Source organism: Ptiloglossa arizonensis, chromosome 9 (genome assembly GCF_051014685.1).
Source record: "Ptiloglossa arizonensis isolate GNS036 chromosome 9, iyPtiAriz1_principal, whole genome shotgun sequence".
Classification (NCBI taxonomy): Eukaryota; Metazoa; Arthropoda; class Insecta; order Hymenoptera; family Colletidae; genus Ptiloglossa; species Ptiloglossa arizonensis.
The window spans coordinates 16938790-16956097 of record NC_135056.1 but is presented as its reverse complement, the minus strand read 5'-3'; the positions used below and the strand labels follow the sequence as shown (position 1 = coordinate 16956097).

Sequence of the window (17308 nt, the reverse complement as noted above, 5' to 3'; positions counted from 1 at the left end):
GTAGCCACAGATGGCGCCACTTTTACTATACTGCAATAAAATTATTTTATTAATATGTATAAATTGTGCTATTTGTCTGTTAAATGTATTTTTTGCATAAGTTCATTATCATAAAATAATTTTGGAATAAAGTATAAGAAGTAATGATAATTTATGCAACTCTTCAGTTGCTAGTGATCCTACAGTGTAAATTGATTGTTCCTTGGCGTCTCAAATTCTCCAATTACTTATTTCTTTATTTTAAGAAGCGATTTAAAGCTGCTAAAAAAGCAAATATAGGCCCTGTGTCACCATCTGGCGTCACAAACAGGAATCATTCCTCGACAAACTTGGCCGAGTAGCCACAGATGGCGCCACTTTTACTATACTGCAATAAAATTATTTTATTAATATGTATAAATTGTGCTATTTGTCTGTTAAATGTATTTTTTGCATAAGTTCATTATCATAAAATAATTTTGGAATAAAGTATAAGAAGTAATGATAATTTATGCAACTCTTCAGTTGCTAGTGATCCTACAGTGTAAATTGATTGTTCCTTGGCGTCTCAAATTCTCCAATTACTTATTTCTTTATTTTAAGAAGCGATTTAAAGCTGCTAAAAAAGCGAATATAGGCCCTGTGTCACCATCTGGCGTCACAAATAGGAATCATTCCTCGACAAACTTGGCCGAGTAGCCACAGATGGCGCCACTTTGATTATAGTGGAACCAAATTATTTTATCATTTCCAAAAATTACATTATTTCCAAAAACCCGCGTAAAAGTAATACCTCCTCGACTATTATGTTCTCCTGATACCAAAGTCCCAAAAATATAACATTTTTTAAAATCTTTGCCAGATTTTTAGACTTTAGTATGAGGAGAACATGATAGTCGAAAGGGTTGCGTTATTTCGCGGGTTTTAAGGACTGTGGCGTAATTTCTAAAAAATTCCACGAATTGAAATTTTTGTCTGAGTCTAATTCTATATTTACGTTTACTTAATTATAAATTAAATTGTATAATCTACGGAAGAAAAGGAAATAAAGGATGACATTAAGTAACCCTTGAAAGACTCTGAAGTTATATTGTTTATTAACGTAAATATACATTTCGTATATGGTAATAACAAGTGCATTTGACAATACATCGTCAGTATAAGATCGCCAATTCTATTCGTTGTATAATAATTATATTTCTCACCAATTAGAAGGGAGGAGGAAGAAGAATGTTCACATATTTATTTTTGATTCCAGTGCTTAACGTTGAAAATGTATTCTAGACCAAATCGATAACGTTGAAAGTGACTCGAAAATGGTAAAGGAGCTTGCGAGCCTTCGATCTATGTGACACGAAAAAGCATTTATTGCCTGAGCGTCTATTTTATACCTCGTTTATGATGTCTGTAGGTCTACCTAGTCTGTAGTTCATCTGCGCTATCTTATGGAATCTATTCACTTATGCGTCGATAATGATAGGCATAATTATTAATCATGTCTAACAATGTTTAGGAACTAGGATGACTCCTGAAGATATGCAATTCTGTATACCCACTGTCACGTATTTGCACATCCCCAGGAGTACATACGCATGGCCGTAGTAAATGACTGTGTATATAACTTCAGCTCACTAATTGAGCAGATCTTTTATTTATCTAATGTAAGCAATAATCAAAGAAATTTTTAATCACAATTTTTATATCTATGTGTATTTTTTGTATAAAAGAGCGCGCCGCTGTATGCTTTTATCCAAGATTAAACAGCGCACTCTGAAAATTAAATGTTTAAATTTTAATTGCTTATATTTCGGAATTGAAATCTCGGTTTGCAAAATGCTAGATAACTTTCCGATTTTTCTTGAGACAAAAATTTCAAGTATTTCCATCGTTGTAATATATTTGTAATACATATAGTGTTCTATTTGATCTCATGTATATACACATATGTATCATCCGGTGCGGCGCTTTTGTCAGAACTGTGTAACATAATTTTACATAAACAGAATTGAAAAATATTAATAGCAAATACAATTTATCTTTACGAAGAAAGTTTAATTAAAATGAAGCTGTTTTAATAAGTACACTTAACAATATTGGGAAAAATAGTTTGATTCCTTCTTACATATTGTCCTAACCTAATTTGTCATTTCATCAAGCCGGCTCAACCGAGTTGTAAGTTATAAAACGTACAATACTGATAATCTTGAAAATATTCGTATTTGTTTCTATTTCATATTTCATAAAATTAATGTAATCTACTTATCGTTATTCGTTGATTTTATAAAAATTATTGTTCGAAACGATTTAAATTACGTGATTAGTAATGGTTTCCAATGTTGGATATTTATTTTATTTTAATATCGTTACTTTATACCGGTTTTATGATTTTAATTACAGAAAAGTTGTTTAAGAAGAACAGAACGGTCGGTAATGTTAAGAGCTACAACAATATCAGTAGCACAAGAAACACTTATTAGTGATACAGGTTCAGGTAAATAGATTATTTATAAATGAGAATTAAATTTTACCTTGTATTTTAATCAAGTCTTGCTTATGAGAGGTAAAAAGTAAAGTGGTAAAAAAGTATAGTAATGAGTGCAATGGGATCTGATGTACAAGGCTCTTTAAGAGAAGCCTTGTATGAAACATTAACTGGAATTTTGTCTCCACATCGAGAAACTCGTCAAGCAGCAGAACAATGTATTCAAGCATTAGAAGTTACAGAGGAATTTGGTATACATTTAACAGAGTTTGTAGTAGATCCCAATGGACATTTACCTATTAGACAATTGGCTTCTGTATTACTAAAGCAATACGTCGAAACGCATTGGTCTTCTGTGGCTGAAAAATTTCGACCACCTGAAATAAAACATGCAGCAAAGGAAAAAATTAAAGAATTACTGCCACTAGGTCTTAGAGAATCTATTAGTAAGGTAAGAGGATATAAGTAATTTTCATTTGCAATTGTGTGTATGCATAGTAGGAACTATAAGAGTTCTCTTTGTTTATTTCAGGTACGTACAGCAGTGGCTTATGCAATATCAGCCATTGCACATTGGGATTGGCCAGAAAATTGGCCAGGTTTGTTTGATATACTTGTTAGTTGCTTAAGTGGAGAAAGTGAATATGCTGTGCATGGAGCCATGAGAGTTTTAACAGAATTTACATCTGATCTTACCGATACTCAGTTACCTAATGTGGGACCAGTCATTTTACAAGAAATGTACCGAATATTTCAAAGTGAAAATGTAAGTTTTGTTTTGTAGTCATTGTCTATGTTATAATAACCGTGTTCATTTATTTTTCAGCAATATTCCATTAGAACTCGCGGTCGTGCTGTTGAAATATTTTCAACAATTACGTTAATAGTTGCTGCTACAGGAGTTTATCAAAAAGGATTTACAGAACAATATCTACAACCAGTTATTCCTATGTTCTGTGAAAAGTTTGTTCAATGTTTACGAGTGCCTGATGGCCCAACTAGTGATAGTGGGCTTAAAACCGATGTTATCAAAGCTATAAATTGTCTTGTTACCAAATTACCCAAGTATGTGTCAAATTTTTTACCGCAGATGCTGCCGCCCGTTTGGGAAACTTTAACGCAAAGCGCGAAAATTTATCAAGAAGGTACCGTGAATGGTGACAGAGAAGAAAATGACAAAGAAGTCGATTCGGATGGTCAGTCTTGCATTCTAAATAATTTGATCTACATATATTGAGAATTGTTTGAAATATGTTCTTATCCTTTTGTAGGTGAAATAATTAATTTTAGTAATCTGATTATTGCGATATTTGAATTCGTTCATTCTATCGTGGATCGTAAACGGTTTTCAAATCTGTTGGATAACTTATTGCAAGAAGTAATGTATTATTTAATAATTTTTATGCAAATAACCGAAGATCAGATCGAATTATGGACGACAAGTCCCAATCAATTCGTCGAAGAAGAAGACGCATTCGCCTATAATGTCCGTATTTCTGCGCAAGAACTATTAACGGTAAGTATTCTTAAAAGAATACAAATCTTTTGTAAGAAATTAAACTATTTTATCTCAATTTTGTACATAGGCTCTTGTAAATTATTCCGAAGAGAAGGCAATAAATGCTCTTTGCGAAGTGGTCACGCGTCACATCGAAGCAACAAGTAGATTGCAAAGCGCAAACAATGGAAGTAAGAACGTGACATGGTGGAAATTACGTGAATCTTCCATTTTGGCCTTAAGTAAAATAAAGGACGCCGTTGTGGAGAAGCATAAGGCTGGCATGCTTCAGTTCGATATTGTTGGATTTTTAGATACAGTTGTTTTAGCTACATTAAATGATTCAGGTATTTCGATATGCTAAAAGAAATTTTGTTCTCTCTATTTCTCAATATACTATTCGGTTCTTATTTTTATGCGTGCCAACCTTAGAGGCCCCACCGTTACTTCTTGGTCGCTGTTTATGCGTCGGTGGAAAATATGCTGAGATAATGCCACCAGAAATGAGTTCACGATTTTTGGAAGCAACGGTTAACGGTCTGCAAGAAAATCAGCCCGCTTGCATCCGTATTAGCGCCGTGAAAGCCATTTACTGGTTTTGCAAAGCATCAACCACGGAAACAAATAGTACAATTGGCAATATTATACGATCCCATTTGCCGAACATATTTCAAGGACTTTTCAATTTTGCCAGCCAACCGTCTACAGAGATTCTCACTCTAGTCATGGAAACTCTCCAAGAATTGGTTACGGTAATATGTCCAGTTCATTTCATGCTTTTCATACTTTTTACTACTTGTTTGTCCATATTGCACCATTTTACACCGAGCTTTACTCTTCTTATCTTTGCAGCTGGATAAAGCGTTCACTGCTTCAGTGGAAAACAAAATTTGCCCCTTAACTATAGCCGTATTCTTGAAATTCTATAGCGATCCAATGATATTGGATCTGTGTCAAGACATATTCAAGAGTCTGACTCAAAATCCTGATTGCATAGGACCGCTGCAGACTCGTTTGATACCCACGCTAACCAGTATGATGGCTATAACGCCTATGGATAAATCAAAAGATGGTAAGGCTCGGTTCGATCGTTGGAAAATATGTGTGCACAGAGTGTGTAGGATTCAACAATTGTCGTTCGCTTTTAGAGAGATGTCGAGACGTAGCCTTGGACGTTTTGCAAGTTCTCGTACAATATTCTCCGAGACCATTGAGCAGTGCGTTGATCGAAACTGCTTTTCCCGCCGCGTGCCATTGTATTCTTAATTCGGATGACAACGAAACGTTACAGAGTGGCGGCGAAGTGATACGTACATACTTATCCGTTGCAGCACGACAAGTTACGGTTCATCGAGACAACGACGGTCAAACGGGTTTGCAGTATATACTGCAGATAGTAGCTCAGCTGTTGAATCCACAGGTTGACACATTTTTATTTCTTCATCAACGGTTGCTAATGTACGAATGAATTTTTAACGCGTTGCATTTCGTAGTCGAGCGAATTTACCGCCTCTTTCGTTGGGCGACTGGTGACAACGTTGATCAGGAGAGCGGGCAATACGTTGGGCGAGAATCTTGATTTGTTGCTGAAGGCCGTGCTGAGTAAAATGCAACGAGCCGAGACGTTGACTGTGGTGCAGAGCTTGCTCATGATATACGCTCATTTGATAAACACAGAGTTTGACGCCGTCTTAAATTTTTTGTCAACGGTGCCCGGTCCTACAGGACAGAGTGCTCTCGCCTTCGTTCTCACCGAATGGGTCAGCAGACAACATCTGTTTTTCGGTAGATACGACCGTAAGGTGGCGACGGTTGCACTTTGCAAAATATTAGAATACGGTGTTACTCACGGTGACAGTCGATTGAACGAAATCACCGTCAAGGGAGACGAGATATTTTCAGGTTCGTGTACTCTGTTGATGGATCGACACGTATGTGTCGCGCGTCTTTTACCATCGGGGCTTTGTTGTTATAATAAGACGGTATCGTTGCGCAATTTTGTAGAGAGGATATTTCGTACTCCGAGTATATATAGATATCGACAAAATATTTATTCGAAAAACCAACGAGCCGTTAATTAAAATTGAAAACTATGCGCAGGAAACGAAGGTGTCAGGACTAGAAGTAAAGCCGAATCACAGCCTTATCAGTGGACCACGATACCGGTTCTAGTCAAGATATTCAAGTTGATCATCAACGAACTATCGAACGACATCGAAGCGGTTACTGCGAATCAGGATACGGACGTTAGTAACAATCTAATATTTATTTTACAATTAGTAGGAGCAAAGCATTAAAAAAAGTAAACAACATTTAATGCGCAGGAATCCGAGGACGACGAGGAGGGTAACGATGAGAACGCTTTTCTAGATCCGGGCTACGAAACCATGTTACGTGAGTATGGCGTTGAGCGTCGTTTTATCGTTACGTAATTCACAATATTTATAAAAACGACCGTAGGGGGTAACACGATGAATTTTATCTTTGTCTATTAGTACTGCAGGAAGCTGCGAACGAAGCAGAGGAAGACGAGGACGATCCGGAGTTGTTGCAAGATTCTATTTACCATTTGAATCTTAGTCAATATTTACGAGATTTCTTGTTGAACTTTTCGACTCATCATTGTTTTCCAGCGCACGTTCAACACCTGAATATTCCTGAACGGAAACTTTTAAGCAGTTTAAATATTAATACATCGTTTATATAATGAATAAATAGATATATTGATGATGAAATTTTTGATTTTCATAATAAAATATGCAACTCTTTATACGTCTTTCTTTCATTTCCTTTGTTATTTTGAGACGTAATCGCGTGCACTGGATGGAGTGTTCACGGCTTCCTGACACGGGAGTGATTATTTCCTCAACTTTTCTTCTCCGCTGCCATTGTTGTTTTGTAAACGCTCAACAACAGGGTCAACCGATCGATTTTTGTGCGAAAAATCGATCGGTATAGTTTGGTTCGTGCTTGGTACAACTCCGAAATTATGGTTGTTCATCGATTATTTATCAATCGATAGGATTTGAAACATAACCTTTATCGAACAAGTTTCACACCGAAAATCCTCTACATCGATAATAAAGTGTCGTTATTAATATTTCCTACAAAGTCGAGAATGTATAATTTTGGAAACGGTTCGTTACTTTGTTACATACATCGTTATTATTAAGATAGGATATGTTCGAGTCATCTTTCGATGGCCAACGAAGGTTACATTTTCAAATCTATAGATCGTGTGTTTCGTAGTTCGAAACGACGGTCTTTTCTTTCTTTTTACGCGTCAAACGAGAAACGGATGGTCTTCGTTTATACACAGATTATACATCGTTACATTTATTGTACATATCTACAGAGACGTACTCGTTCTATTCTTCGTCCACAAAAAATTTTTCGGCTCGTGTAAAATAATCCACATACATTCACATGTATACATATCGTTATATAATAAATATTTACAACCGTTTCGGGCGGGTGTCTTTATGAGACGTTTCACAATACATTAACCTCGACGACTCCGTTTCGCTCCGGTCTCGGGACACAACGTCGCGAGCATGGTCAAAGTTTTCGTAGCCCGAATTTGTAGAAAAAAATCGTTTCGGAACGGTTAAGACGAATAGGAGTATGTCGAGTGGCTATTTTATGCGTACATCTACACACGTACCGATCAAAACAGTAATTGTAAGGCTGGTAGACATACAGTTAGGAAAGGATCGATTGGATATCGACGAGATCGTTTCGCGACACCCGTCGGTAGCTGGGCGACAGCGCTCGCGGAGGAAACACGAATTACGAAAACGCGGGCATCGCGTTTAATTTCGCGACACAGTTGCGCTCAGACCGTGGTGACCGAAAGGAGGCCCATCAGCTTTCCTCCGGGTCCAGGGCCTCCCGCTCCACCGACTCTGTTCCCGTGGACCAACATCTCTTGGACGGTGGTGAAATCGTCCAACGTGTTCTTCTTGCGAGCCATTTTCTTGTGACTGAGCTCCACGATGTTCAATGGTTTCTTCGCGGTCTTCTCGTCCATGTGATCGCACGCGAGCAGATCATTGGTCTGTTGCAATTGGAGCTGCTGTTGTTGCTGTTGCTGCAGCATCAGCTCTTGCTGTCTCTGTTTGCGCTCGCGTGCGCGTTCCAGCTGCCTCTTGCGTTCTTCCTTGGTCCAGTACCTGCCGATCTGAAACCCAACGACGATTTGTTTTTCTCCGCAGATAAGATTCAGCTACTATACAAAAGGTCGGGCAATGTGTGTGTGTGTCTTCCTCTACACTGCAAGTATCGGAGAGTACAGTAGGGAAAAGAATGATCCAAGAATGCGAGAGAATGTTCCATTTCCGACATTTGCAATTGTTCGCAATCACTCTTTATTTTCATCGAATAACTTATTCAAGTAAAACAATCAATTACCTCGACAACGATAACAAAATTCGTAAGTACTTCACGATTGTTCTTCTCACGATAACAAATTTCCTCTCCTCCTTGCACGTACATTTACATCTAAGAAATTCGTATCGTTTCTTCCTAGGACGGTGACGAAGATTTACAGCGGTCAATAGTGACAATACGTGCGATGGTAGGGTAGTTGGTAGACTGTAAACCAGAGCGGGACAGCGACTATGGATGGGATGGTGGGGGGAGCTGGTTGACTGTAAACCAGAGTGGGGACAGCGACTATGGGTGGGACGGTGGGGGGAGCTGGTTGACTGTAAATCAGAGTGGGGATAGCGACGATGCGTACCGTGGCGTGGGAGCTGGTAGACTGTAAACCAAAGTGGGGATGGTAACAATACGTACGATGGTGGGGAGTTGGTTGACAGTAAACCAGAGTGGGGACAGCGACGATGCGTACGACGGCGGGGGAGAGCCGGTAGACCGTAAAACGACCACGTAAACACACTCGTTGGCCTTCTTCTCGCGGATGGACAATACAAGAGCGTTTTAAAATCAAATCAAACACCGGCTACCTTTATTTCCGACATGGTGTCGTCCTCGGTGCTGTGCCCGGCCCGTTCCTCGGATATCTTGATCGCTCTGTTCCTCAGCATACGGTTCCTCACCGGCCTCCTCGCGATGTACCTGGTCCCGTCCGCCCTCCTCTTCACCTTCCATTCCATCTGAACGTCGTTGTTCCCCTTGTCCTCCGGCGGTACCCAAGCCGTCGAGGTGCAGACCTGCTGGCTACCCACGAACTGATACCGCGTAAGATTCGGTGCTTGAAAGTTCCCGTGAGACTTGGACTTTTTCGCGGTGCTCGCCGCGTTCGTCTCCCTGGGCCCTGGCGCGGCTATGGTGGTATTGGTGGTGGTGGTGGTCGCGGTGGTAAGGTTCCTACGGTTGAGCGCCTGCTTGAACAGCTGTTGTTGCAGCATCATCGTTTGCTGAAGATTGGCCATGTTCGTGTACATGGTGTCCGCTGGTAACGCGGCGGTGGTCGAGTTGCTCGGGTCACCGCGATCCTTGTGATGATGGGAGCTGGAACCTCTTCTGGTGGCCTGGTTTCTCGGTATTTGTTTGTTCATCGATACGGGACAGGTGCAGCCCAGTCTCTGTTGCTGGACAGCCGTGGGTGTTTTCGGTGGGCAGAGTACCAGGGTGCTTCGGTGCAAATCCTTGCCCGTTTGATGAAGTTCCAGGGTAAGCGGGTTGCTGTTGCACGACTCGCCGGTGTTGTACGCGCTCGAGCTGTCCTTCTCCTCGCCGGAGCTGTTGCTCTTCGAGGACGAGTGCCATCTGGTGGTGTTTATGGTCTGGTTCGCTTGGTGGTTTATCGAGTGATGGATGTTCGTCATCGTGGAGGTCGTGGTGGTCGTTCCGTGATTGGTCTGGGTCCAGTGTTGGTGCTCGTACGGGGACGAGTAGATCGGTTCGCTGTCCGATTCCGGTATAGTCTCGTAGATGTGCTCCGTTTCGCTCCACACGTGGCTGGAGTAGGTATCGGTCAGTTTTACGGTGTTGGTCTGTTGCTGACCCCTCACGCACAATCCCTCCATCTTCTTCGAGCAGTCCTTGAGCGTTTCTTGCATCCATTGTTTGCGATCGTCCGCGTGATGAGCCGGAGAGGAGGCGGTGGTCCTACCGGACTTCTGCGAGGTCTGGGAGGAGCAGGTCGACGAGGAGGTCGTGTTGGAGAAGACGCTGCTCGGTGGCGGATGTTGTTGGTGTTGCTGGGACGTGTGACACGGGACGGGGGGCGCCGCTTTCAACGTGGAAGTGTTCTCTTCCGTTTCTTTGGTTCGTTCCTCGGTCTGTTGCTGCTGTTGACGAATCAGCTGCTCGATCAGGCTGTTCTGGTAAGAGGGTAGGTGTTCGGGCGACAACGACGGCGAATCCTGAGGAAGAGAGAGAGAGGGATAGGGGACGACGTCGAAGAAACGCCCTCGAGATATCGACGTCCACTAAACAGAGAGAGAGAGAGAGAAACACAGAGAGACAGAGAGAGAGAGACTCACCTGATGGTACGTTCGCCTGTCGTCGTACTCGTCGTTCTGGAAAACAGTTCAGTGAACGATAATTCGAGTCGTCGCTCGGTGTAACGCGATTATCGAAACCGGTGTAAACAATGTGCAGGGCGAGTCGTTTAAATCGATCCCGAGTCGTGTTATTCACCGGATCGAAAAAATACGTTTCGAAAGTTGTACACGGTCAGGGGACGAGGATCGAACGCGATCGGAATTTTTCGGAGGAGCGAACGGTGGTATTCGAACGGGTCCTTTTATTTATAAACCAGTCGGTAGTTTCGAAGTTGCGCGAGGGGATCCATTTAAACGCTACACTTTGCACACATCGCCGTTTAACCCCTCGAACGAAAATAACGAGTCCCACGAGTTCGTCGAGGGGCCACGGATGTTCGAAACGTTTCTCCTTCGGCGAGTAACATTTTTTTTCCTAGCGATTTTCAATCCGTTCGTGACCACCGTACGGACGAGAACCGGTTCTCGTAATTATCCGCGATATCGCCGCGAATAAAAATTTGTACTACGAACCTGATAGAGACACCGGCTGACGAGAATGGTCACCGCGTTCTTCGTCTCGGCGAACAGGTTCTCGGTCTGCTCTTTGTTCGCCACGTCCAATCCGTTTACCTGAAACGAACAAACGCCGTGCCCCGGATCCGTTGAGAGCCGCGTTTCACGCGCGTTATCCAACGATGATCCCGATCGTATGCGCGTCAGCGTCACCTTTCGTCGCGAGTAAACGCTGCTCGCGTAGAAACCGCGACGAGGAGTACGGTGTCCGGTTACAGGCACCTTTTGGGAACAGAGAAGAACGGTGTCGCGACGTGGTACCGAAAACACCACGATGACGATCGACGACGATGGTTAAAGAGGAAGAAGAAGAGGAAGAAGAGGAAGAAGAAGAAGAAGAAGAGTCTCCTCGATCGGTGGAAAAGGTATATCTATACGTCCCCGGGACAGACGGATCCGATGGGAAGAAAATCCCGGGGACCTAGGCCGCGCGGCTCGTTTTTCCATCCGATTTCCCTTAAGTCGACCACTTTGTCCGTAATTACAATCCGCCTAACGAGATTAGAAGGGTAGCAGGTCGGAAGGAAATCGCGAGGAGGAAACGCGACGAGACTCCTCGTCTAACGGATACCGCCTAGTCCTCTCGCGTAATCGAATCAACCAGTTCGATTCGTTGTCGACGACGACGACGACGACGACGACTACGTCTACTACTTACAAATTTCTTACGCTCTAAATGGTAATCCGTGAGGATAACGGGTGTAGCGGACGCGAACAGAGACGCGTCGCAGATTCGTCCGCGCGCGAGATGTTTCCTTGGGATCGTCGAGATGGGACACTTTGCGGAGCATTCTGTATCGAGTCGTAGGGAAAGCTTCCGAGAGGACACGGTCGCTGTCTCGATAACCGGAAGAGTGGTGTCGTCGACGTTATCGATGCAAAATGCTCGGGTAAGGTCATTCCGTGAAAGGTACAACGGAACCTCGATAATTGTACGAGTGAAAATCGCGTAAAAATTTGTACGATGAATGTACAGATCTTAGTGCACGTTCTTCGTAACTTCGAAAGTACTACTTGGGTTCGAGTTTATTTATTTAAAATCCGATAGAAGGATTATTTGTACTTTGTACAAGCACTTGTACTTTGTACTTTGTAAAGTGTGTTTCGGTATTAAAGTATACCCGACAACTTTGCTGTAACGATTATTTCAACGACGAGTGGTAGGGTAAAAATCGCGTAAAAATCGTACGATAAATGTACAAATCTTAGTGTACATTCGTCGTAACTTCGAAATTACCACTTCGGTTCGAGTTTACTCGTTCAAAATTCGACTGGATTATTTGTACTTTGTACAAGCACGGTGTGCAAACAATATATCTCTCGTACTTCCGCTAAATACAATCTAAAATGTGTTTCGGTATTAAAGTATACCCGACGACTTCGCTGTAACGATTATTTCAACACTGAGCGGTAGGGGGCGAAGAATGTTACAGGGAAATGTTGCACGGTCCGGTAATCGTCTATGTTAAACTCCATTTGTCCGTAACGGTCGAGGTTCCATTGTACCGGTAATTGACCTCGTATTTACTACTCTTTAAGGGGTGAGTTTCAGCCAGGGCGTCTGGCCCCGTATCTAAATTTCGTCTGTCTGGCCGCGATACGTACGAGGTAATAATTCGCGAGCTTACCCTCAAGATTTGGTCGCCTTCCCGCAGGCGGCCATCGCGCGCCGCGAGACTTTCAGGAACTATTTCCGAGATATAAACTTCCGTGTCGGCGTCCTCGCTCCCGGACCCGGAGCTGTAGCAGACCGTGAGCCCCAGTTTCTCGGTGCTTCCCGCTTTCCGGAGCGTCACTTCCTGCAAAAATTCTCGTCGTTACGATCGACCGCCTCCTCGAGGAACGTCGTCCTTTTTTTCTTTTCCTTTCTTTTTTTTTTAGCATTGTTAACCCTCGAGTAGACGCGCGGCGGTGTGCCAATATTCGAGAGCTCCTCCTTTTTTAACCTTGAAGCGAGTTCTTCCGTTTCGATGTACGCGCGAAGTCGTCGGGACTTCGTAACGCGAAGAGCGCCTATTTGTAATAATCGTGGAGGAATAACGCTAAAAGAGCCGGGTGCATCGCGATCCTTTACCTTTACCGGTGAATATTTAATCTTTACTTTGAACTTTACGGAAGAATGTACAATCTCGACAAAATTTGCGTTTGAAAATCTCCTGATTGTGTTCCGATCGCGAAAGAATCCCTTTTCGAACGGACAAGCTGCGTAAGAATGCTTTAAGGTTAAAAGTATTTTGTAGAGCGTTCTAGCGGGAGTACTCGTGCGCGTATATTTGAATATTTTGATACGTCTTGCGCCTAAAATGACGAGGGTTTCTCTGTATAAGTTCTCGTGCGCTGAGATGTTCCTCTGTATAAGTTCTCGTATACTGAGATGTTCCTCGATATAAGTTCTCGTACATTGAGATATTCCTCTATAGGAGTTCTCGTGTACCGAGATGTTCCTCCGTATGAGTTCTCGTACACTGAAATGTTCCTTTATCTTATTCTCGATTACGTTTTCGTACACCGAGCGAGTACAACGATAAGAAAAAATTACACGTAAATCAACACGAAATTTTCCTTCTCGCAGCGAAAGGGTTAAAGTTCGAAGAGTATTGCGCACAGAGGCACACGTACACTTAACGAACAAGATGTAGACGAGCGTACTGTTACTAATCCTTACCACTCCTATGTCGAGTGTGACTCTTGCAATATCTTACACCAATTCCAATGTCGAAGAAAATATACTTGTTACACACTCTGGACTGTCGCAGTGCAACGTTTTGTCGAGATTCCCTTTTTAGATTTATTTTGTAAATCAATCGAGTTGTCCGTTGGTAAAATAAAAATTGAGAAGTGCAAAGGGTTAAGACCCAATATTTGGAGTTCGAATCTGAACAGGGACAAACGAGTACCTCGAAGTCGATGTCCTGCACGAAGAAGTCCTCGAAGCTGTCGTTCGTCTGCTCATCGCCTCCCAAGGGCCCCGGTATAAGTTCCTCTTCCTCGAGAAGCCCCGCCCAGTCGGTCTGCACCGCGGTGGACACCAATGTCGGACACGCGACTATCGCGTGCTCCTTCTTGCTCGTGGAATCGATCGTTTTCTCATCGATCTCGTTCTTCTCCAGCGGTTGTTCCTTCCAGGTGGTTCGCTGCCCGTGAGCCGGTTGACGTCGAAGCACTTCGACGATGATCGGCTCCTGGGCCGACTGGAAGCAACGCACCGCATCTTCGTGGCTGGAGTTCGATACGTCTTGCCCGTTCACCTGAAACGAAAACAGAAATGAACGATTAACTCGTTGGTCCCCACCTCGATTTTTTATGTTTATTCTATGTTATTCTACGAACGTCATTGACGAAACTGTACCGCGAAAAGTAGAAATATTCGACAGTTGAATTGTACCTGTTATTTTATAGCATCGCTGATAATTTGTTATTTGAAAATTTGCAAATATTAAGCTTCAAAGAACGGACTATTCCCACACAGAGGGAAGAATACATTTTTTTTTGTATTTTTCAACCTTCGAACGCGTACGGTCTCAAAACTGCGATATATTTACTTTGTAGTCGTATAGATGTCAGAAAAGTAGAAATGATCGACAGTTGAATGTACCTGTTACTTTATAGCATCACTGATAATTTGTCATTTGAAAATTCACAAATATTAAGCTTCAAAGAACGGACTATTCCCACACAGAGGGAAGAATACATTTTTTATTGTATTTTTCAACCTTCGAACGCGTACGGTCGCAAAACTGCGATATATTTACTTTGTAGTCGTATAGATGTCATCGGTCAACTTTCGGAGAAAGTTGTACATCGAATGTTAAAAAGTACTGAATATATCACACGTCGGTGTGACCGAAATTTTTGCGTATTTATACATTGAAAATTTCCCCCGCGAGCGATCGAGCACCACTCGGCGAACGTGTCTGACCATCGCTCGTTGTTTCTACTTGGATCGATTGAAAGACAACACCGTGTTCGAGGCAAATTAAAACGCGAACCCGAACAACGCGGAGCGTAGCGATGCTCGGCGGTATCTCGCGCGTGCTCGAAGAATCGTTCGGAATCTGCTCCGCTCGTGAAACAAAGGACCGTGGCCGAACAATTTTTACTCCGGCTTCTCGATTTTCGTTTGCGCGAGGGAAAATTGTCGCCGGTACCCTACCATCGTGCGCTCTGTGTACGTACCGAAAGAGCCCTCTCCCGTAAAATAAATAAATGAATATAACTAGGTATTTTCCCGCGTGCAAATAGAGTACGACTCGATGCTCAGTTCCCTTTGTATTCCACGAGTTTCTGTACCGAGTTTTCATAGCGTGTAATCGTTTGCTGAAAAGCATTGCAATGTTTCTTGCCAAGATACGGTGGTCTCCTCTTTGGTCCCTCGTTCCCTTTTCCACCGGTTTCTTTCTCTCGTTCTCTCTTGCGCTCCTTCCGTTAAATCCCTCGAGGCCCCCACTCAACGATCTTGAACAGCGACGTACGAACCAGCCAGCAGAACGGAACAAACAACGAACAAGAAGAACGCGACAACGTTCGCGAAAACGGTTTCCCTCTCGATGAGTAATTATAAGATCGCGAAGAGACGGTTATTGGCGGAAACGAACCGGTGGCCGTTTCTATCGCAGGCGCAAGTATTAATAGACCTGCGGGGTTCGATTGACGTGAACGCAAAGAGAGACGTCGGGAGGAACGGTCCTCGAGTGACATTTAAATGCGAGACAGCGCGCAACGATGGAGGAGGAGGGCCCCCTTTGACGATTCTAGGACAAATTTCGCTGTTCCGATCCATTAACGGAATTACCAACGATACTCGTCGCGGGTTCTTCTTTCCATTTGACCCCTGACAACCGATTCGAAACTAACGGGGTCCTTGCGTTATTTACGCGGTTAAACGACGGAACGTTTTCTCTTTCTCGCGGAAGCTTCAGAGGGCCCTTGTAAATTCGTCGAGCGGGAAAAGAGCCTTCTTCTTTCCCCGAAAACTCGGCCCCCTCTTGTTCGTATCTTTCGATTTCTCGAACAGAGAGGAATACAAGTGGGAGGAAACGAGAACGCGAGAGGAAGAATTTTTAGGGGGGACGAGGAGGAAACAATGGGGCCCGAACGATCGAGAATGAAAAGAAAATAGTTACAGAGACGTGGATGTTTCTTTTATTGAAGTATATAGTAAAATCGACTACGCGAACGTTTCTTGAACTTCGCGTACCAGCGAGCCCCTCGATAGGGGGAGACTCTTGGCAACCGACTCGGGGTAGAACGAAATTCTCGTGATGCACTTCGAAATTGTTCTTTAATAAAAAAAAAAAAAGAAGAAATACGTCGATGTACTATTTTTGTCAATTTTAATTCGCAAGGAGAGGAATAATTACGCAACGAGACGATTAATCACTTTCAATGTTATTGGCAACTTAAGAAAAACGATGCACGGTAATAAATAAATGGTAATGATAACATTAGCAACGAAACATCCGCGTAATCCCGTGCAAGGAAAGACGTAAATACGAACGTAAAGAGAACGACGTAAAAGTACTCGGGTCTCGGGTACTACGCTGCTATTAAGCTTAGCCCGTAATCGGTTTCCCATTTTTTTAATTTAAATCTTCTGCCGGCTGTTTACCGAGGTAATGCGCAAAAATAAATACGAAACCGACTTCGCGCGAGATTTTATGGGGAAAAGGCTCTCGTTTGCGCGCTAATTCGCCAAGAAGACAGAGAGACAGAGAGAAAGAGAGGCGTTACTGTCTTCGCTCCGTGTACAGTGAAAGATTGTTCAAAGGAATGTTTCATTTGTAACACTCCGAGCTCATTAATTATCCCGAGAAAATTCCTTTCTTATTACCGTACGAGCGTCTCGGACGCCCCCGGGGGCGCGTTTAATTGCGTTGTAATAAAGTGTGGGAGTATCGAGTCCTTGCATTTCGCACAACGTTCACGGTGCAACGTCATCGACCGATCTGTCGATGAACGAACCAACCGTTTCTCGATAGCACGGGCGCATCGATACCGCCTAATGGAAATAATAACGTCGAGCTGTTCAGCTGTCTAGGACGCGACGGTGCCGCGTCATGGATGGCATTTGCAGGCCTTTGACGATGAAATACAATGCAGTCCTCCCGTATCCGAATATAATACTATAACGCGTAACCATTTACGCGATACAGTTGTACCGAAGACGGAGGATCGGTAAGCATTAAACGCGAACGATCGATTCTCTTTGTTTCTACTCGAACAAATTGAAATTTAATATCGAAAGAGACGTATCGTCGCGCGACACACCCCCGTTTAAACGTCACGGGACACTTACCCGTTGAATCGAGCTTTTGATCGTAC

At 43.0% G+C, this 17308-nt stretch overlaps 2 protein-coding genes across 4 annotated transcripts in view; one reads left to right on the top strand and one right to left on the bottom strand.

Moving 5' to 3' along the window:
- The first annotated feature begins 1937 nt into the window (after positions 1-1937).
- Positions 1938-6725, top strand: Ipo9 (Importin 9). The gene is made up of 13 exons (XM_076321061.1): positions 1938-2151; positions 2377-2912; positions 2994-3227; positions 3288-3657; positions 3733-3977; positions 4048-4306; positions 4392-4711; positions 4812-5031; positions 5108-5379; positions 5453-5861; positions 6060-6205; positions 6284-6353; positions 6455-6725. Exons 2-13 carry the CDS (start codon positions 2571-2573, stop codon positions 6664-6666), a joined length of 3099 nt encoding a protein of 1032 aa, XP_076177176.1. The 5' UTR covers positions 1938-2151; positions 2377-2570; the 3' UTR covers positions 6667-6725.
- Positions 5992-17308, bottom strand: part of Slip1 (SLo interacting protein 1) — a 152867-nt gene continuing 141550 nt past the window's right edge. For 2 of the 3 annotated variants that reach the window (XM_076321063.1, XM_076321062.1), the window contains 6 exons: positions 13885-14235; positions 12616-12786; positions 10946-11209; positions 10412-10447; positions 8927-10291; positions 5992-8139 (listed from right to left, as the gene is read on the bottom strand). In XM_076321063.1, the coding sequence (XP_076177178.1) occupies positions 7795-8139; positions 8927-10291; positions 10412-10447; positions 10946-11209; positions 12616-12786; positions 13885-14235 (2532 nt within the window). In that variant the 3' untranslated portion in view covers positions 5992-7794. The remainder of the gene's footprint in view (positions 8140-8926; positions 10292-10411; positions 10448-10945; positions 11210-12615; positions 12787-13884; positions 14236-17308) is intronic. The other variant, XM_076321064.1, reaches the window with a different exon arrangement.

What these genes read in the sequence shown, in the direction of transcription:
- Ipo9 (XM_076321061.1), top strand. Translation starts at nt 2,571, where the DNA reads ATGAGTGCAATGGGATCTGATGTACAAGGCTCTTTAAGAGAAGCCTTG. An exon ending in CTGCGCAAGAACTATTAACG is followed by an intron (nt 3,978 to 4,047) that starts GTAAGTATTCTT and finishes TTTTGTACATAG; the next exon opens with GCTCTTGTAAATTATTCCGA. An exon ending in CTCTCCAAGAATTGGTTACG is followed by an intron (nt 4,712 to 4,811) that starts GTAATATGTCCA and finishes TTATCTTTGCAG; the next exon opens with CTGGATAAAGCGTTCACTGC.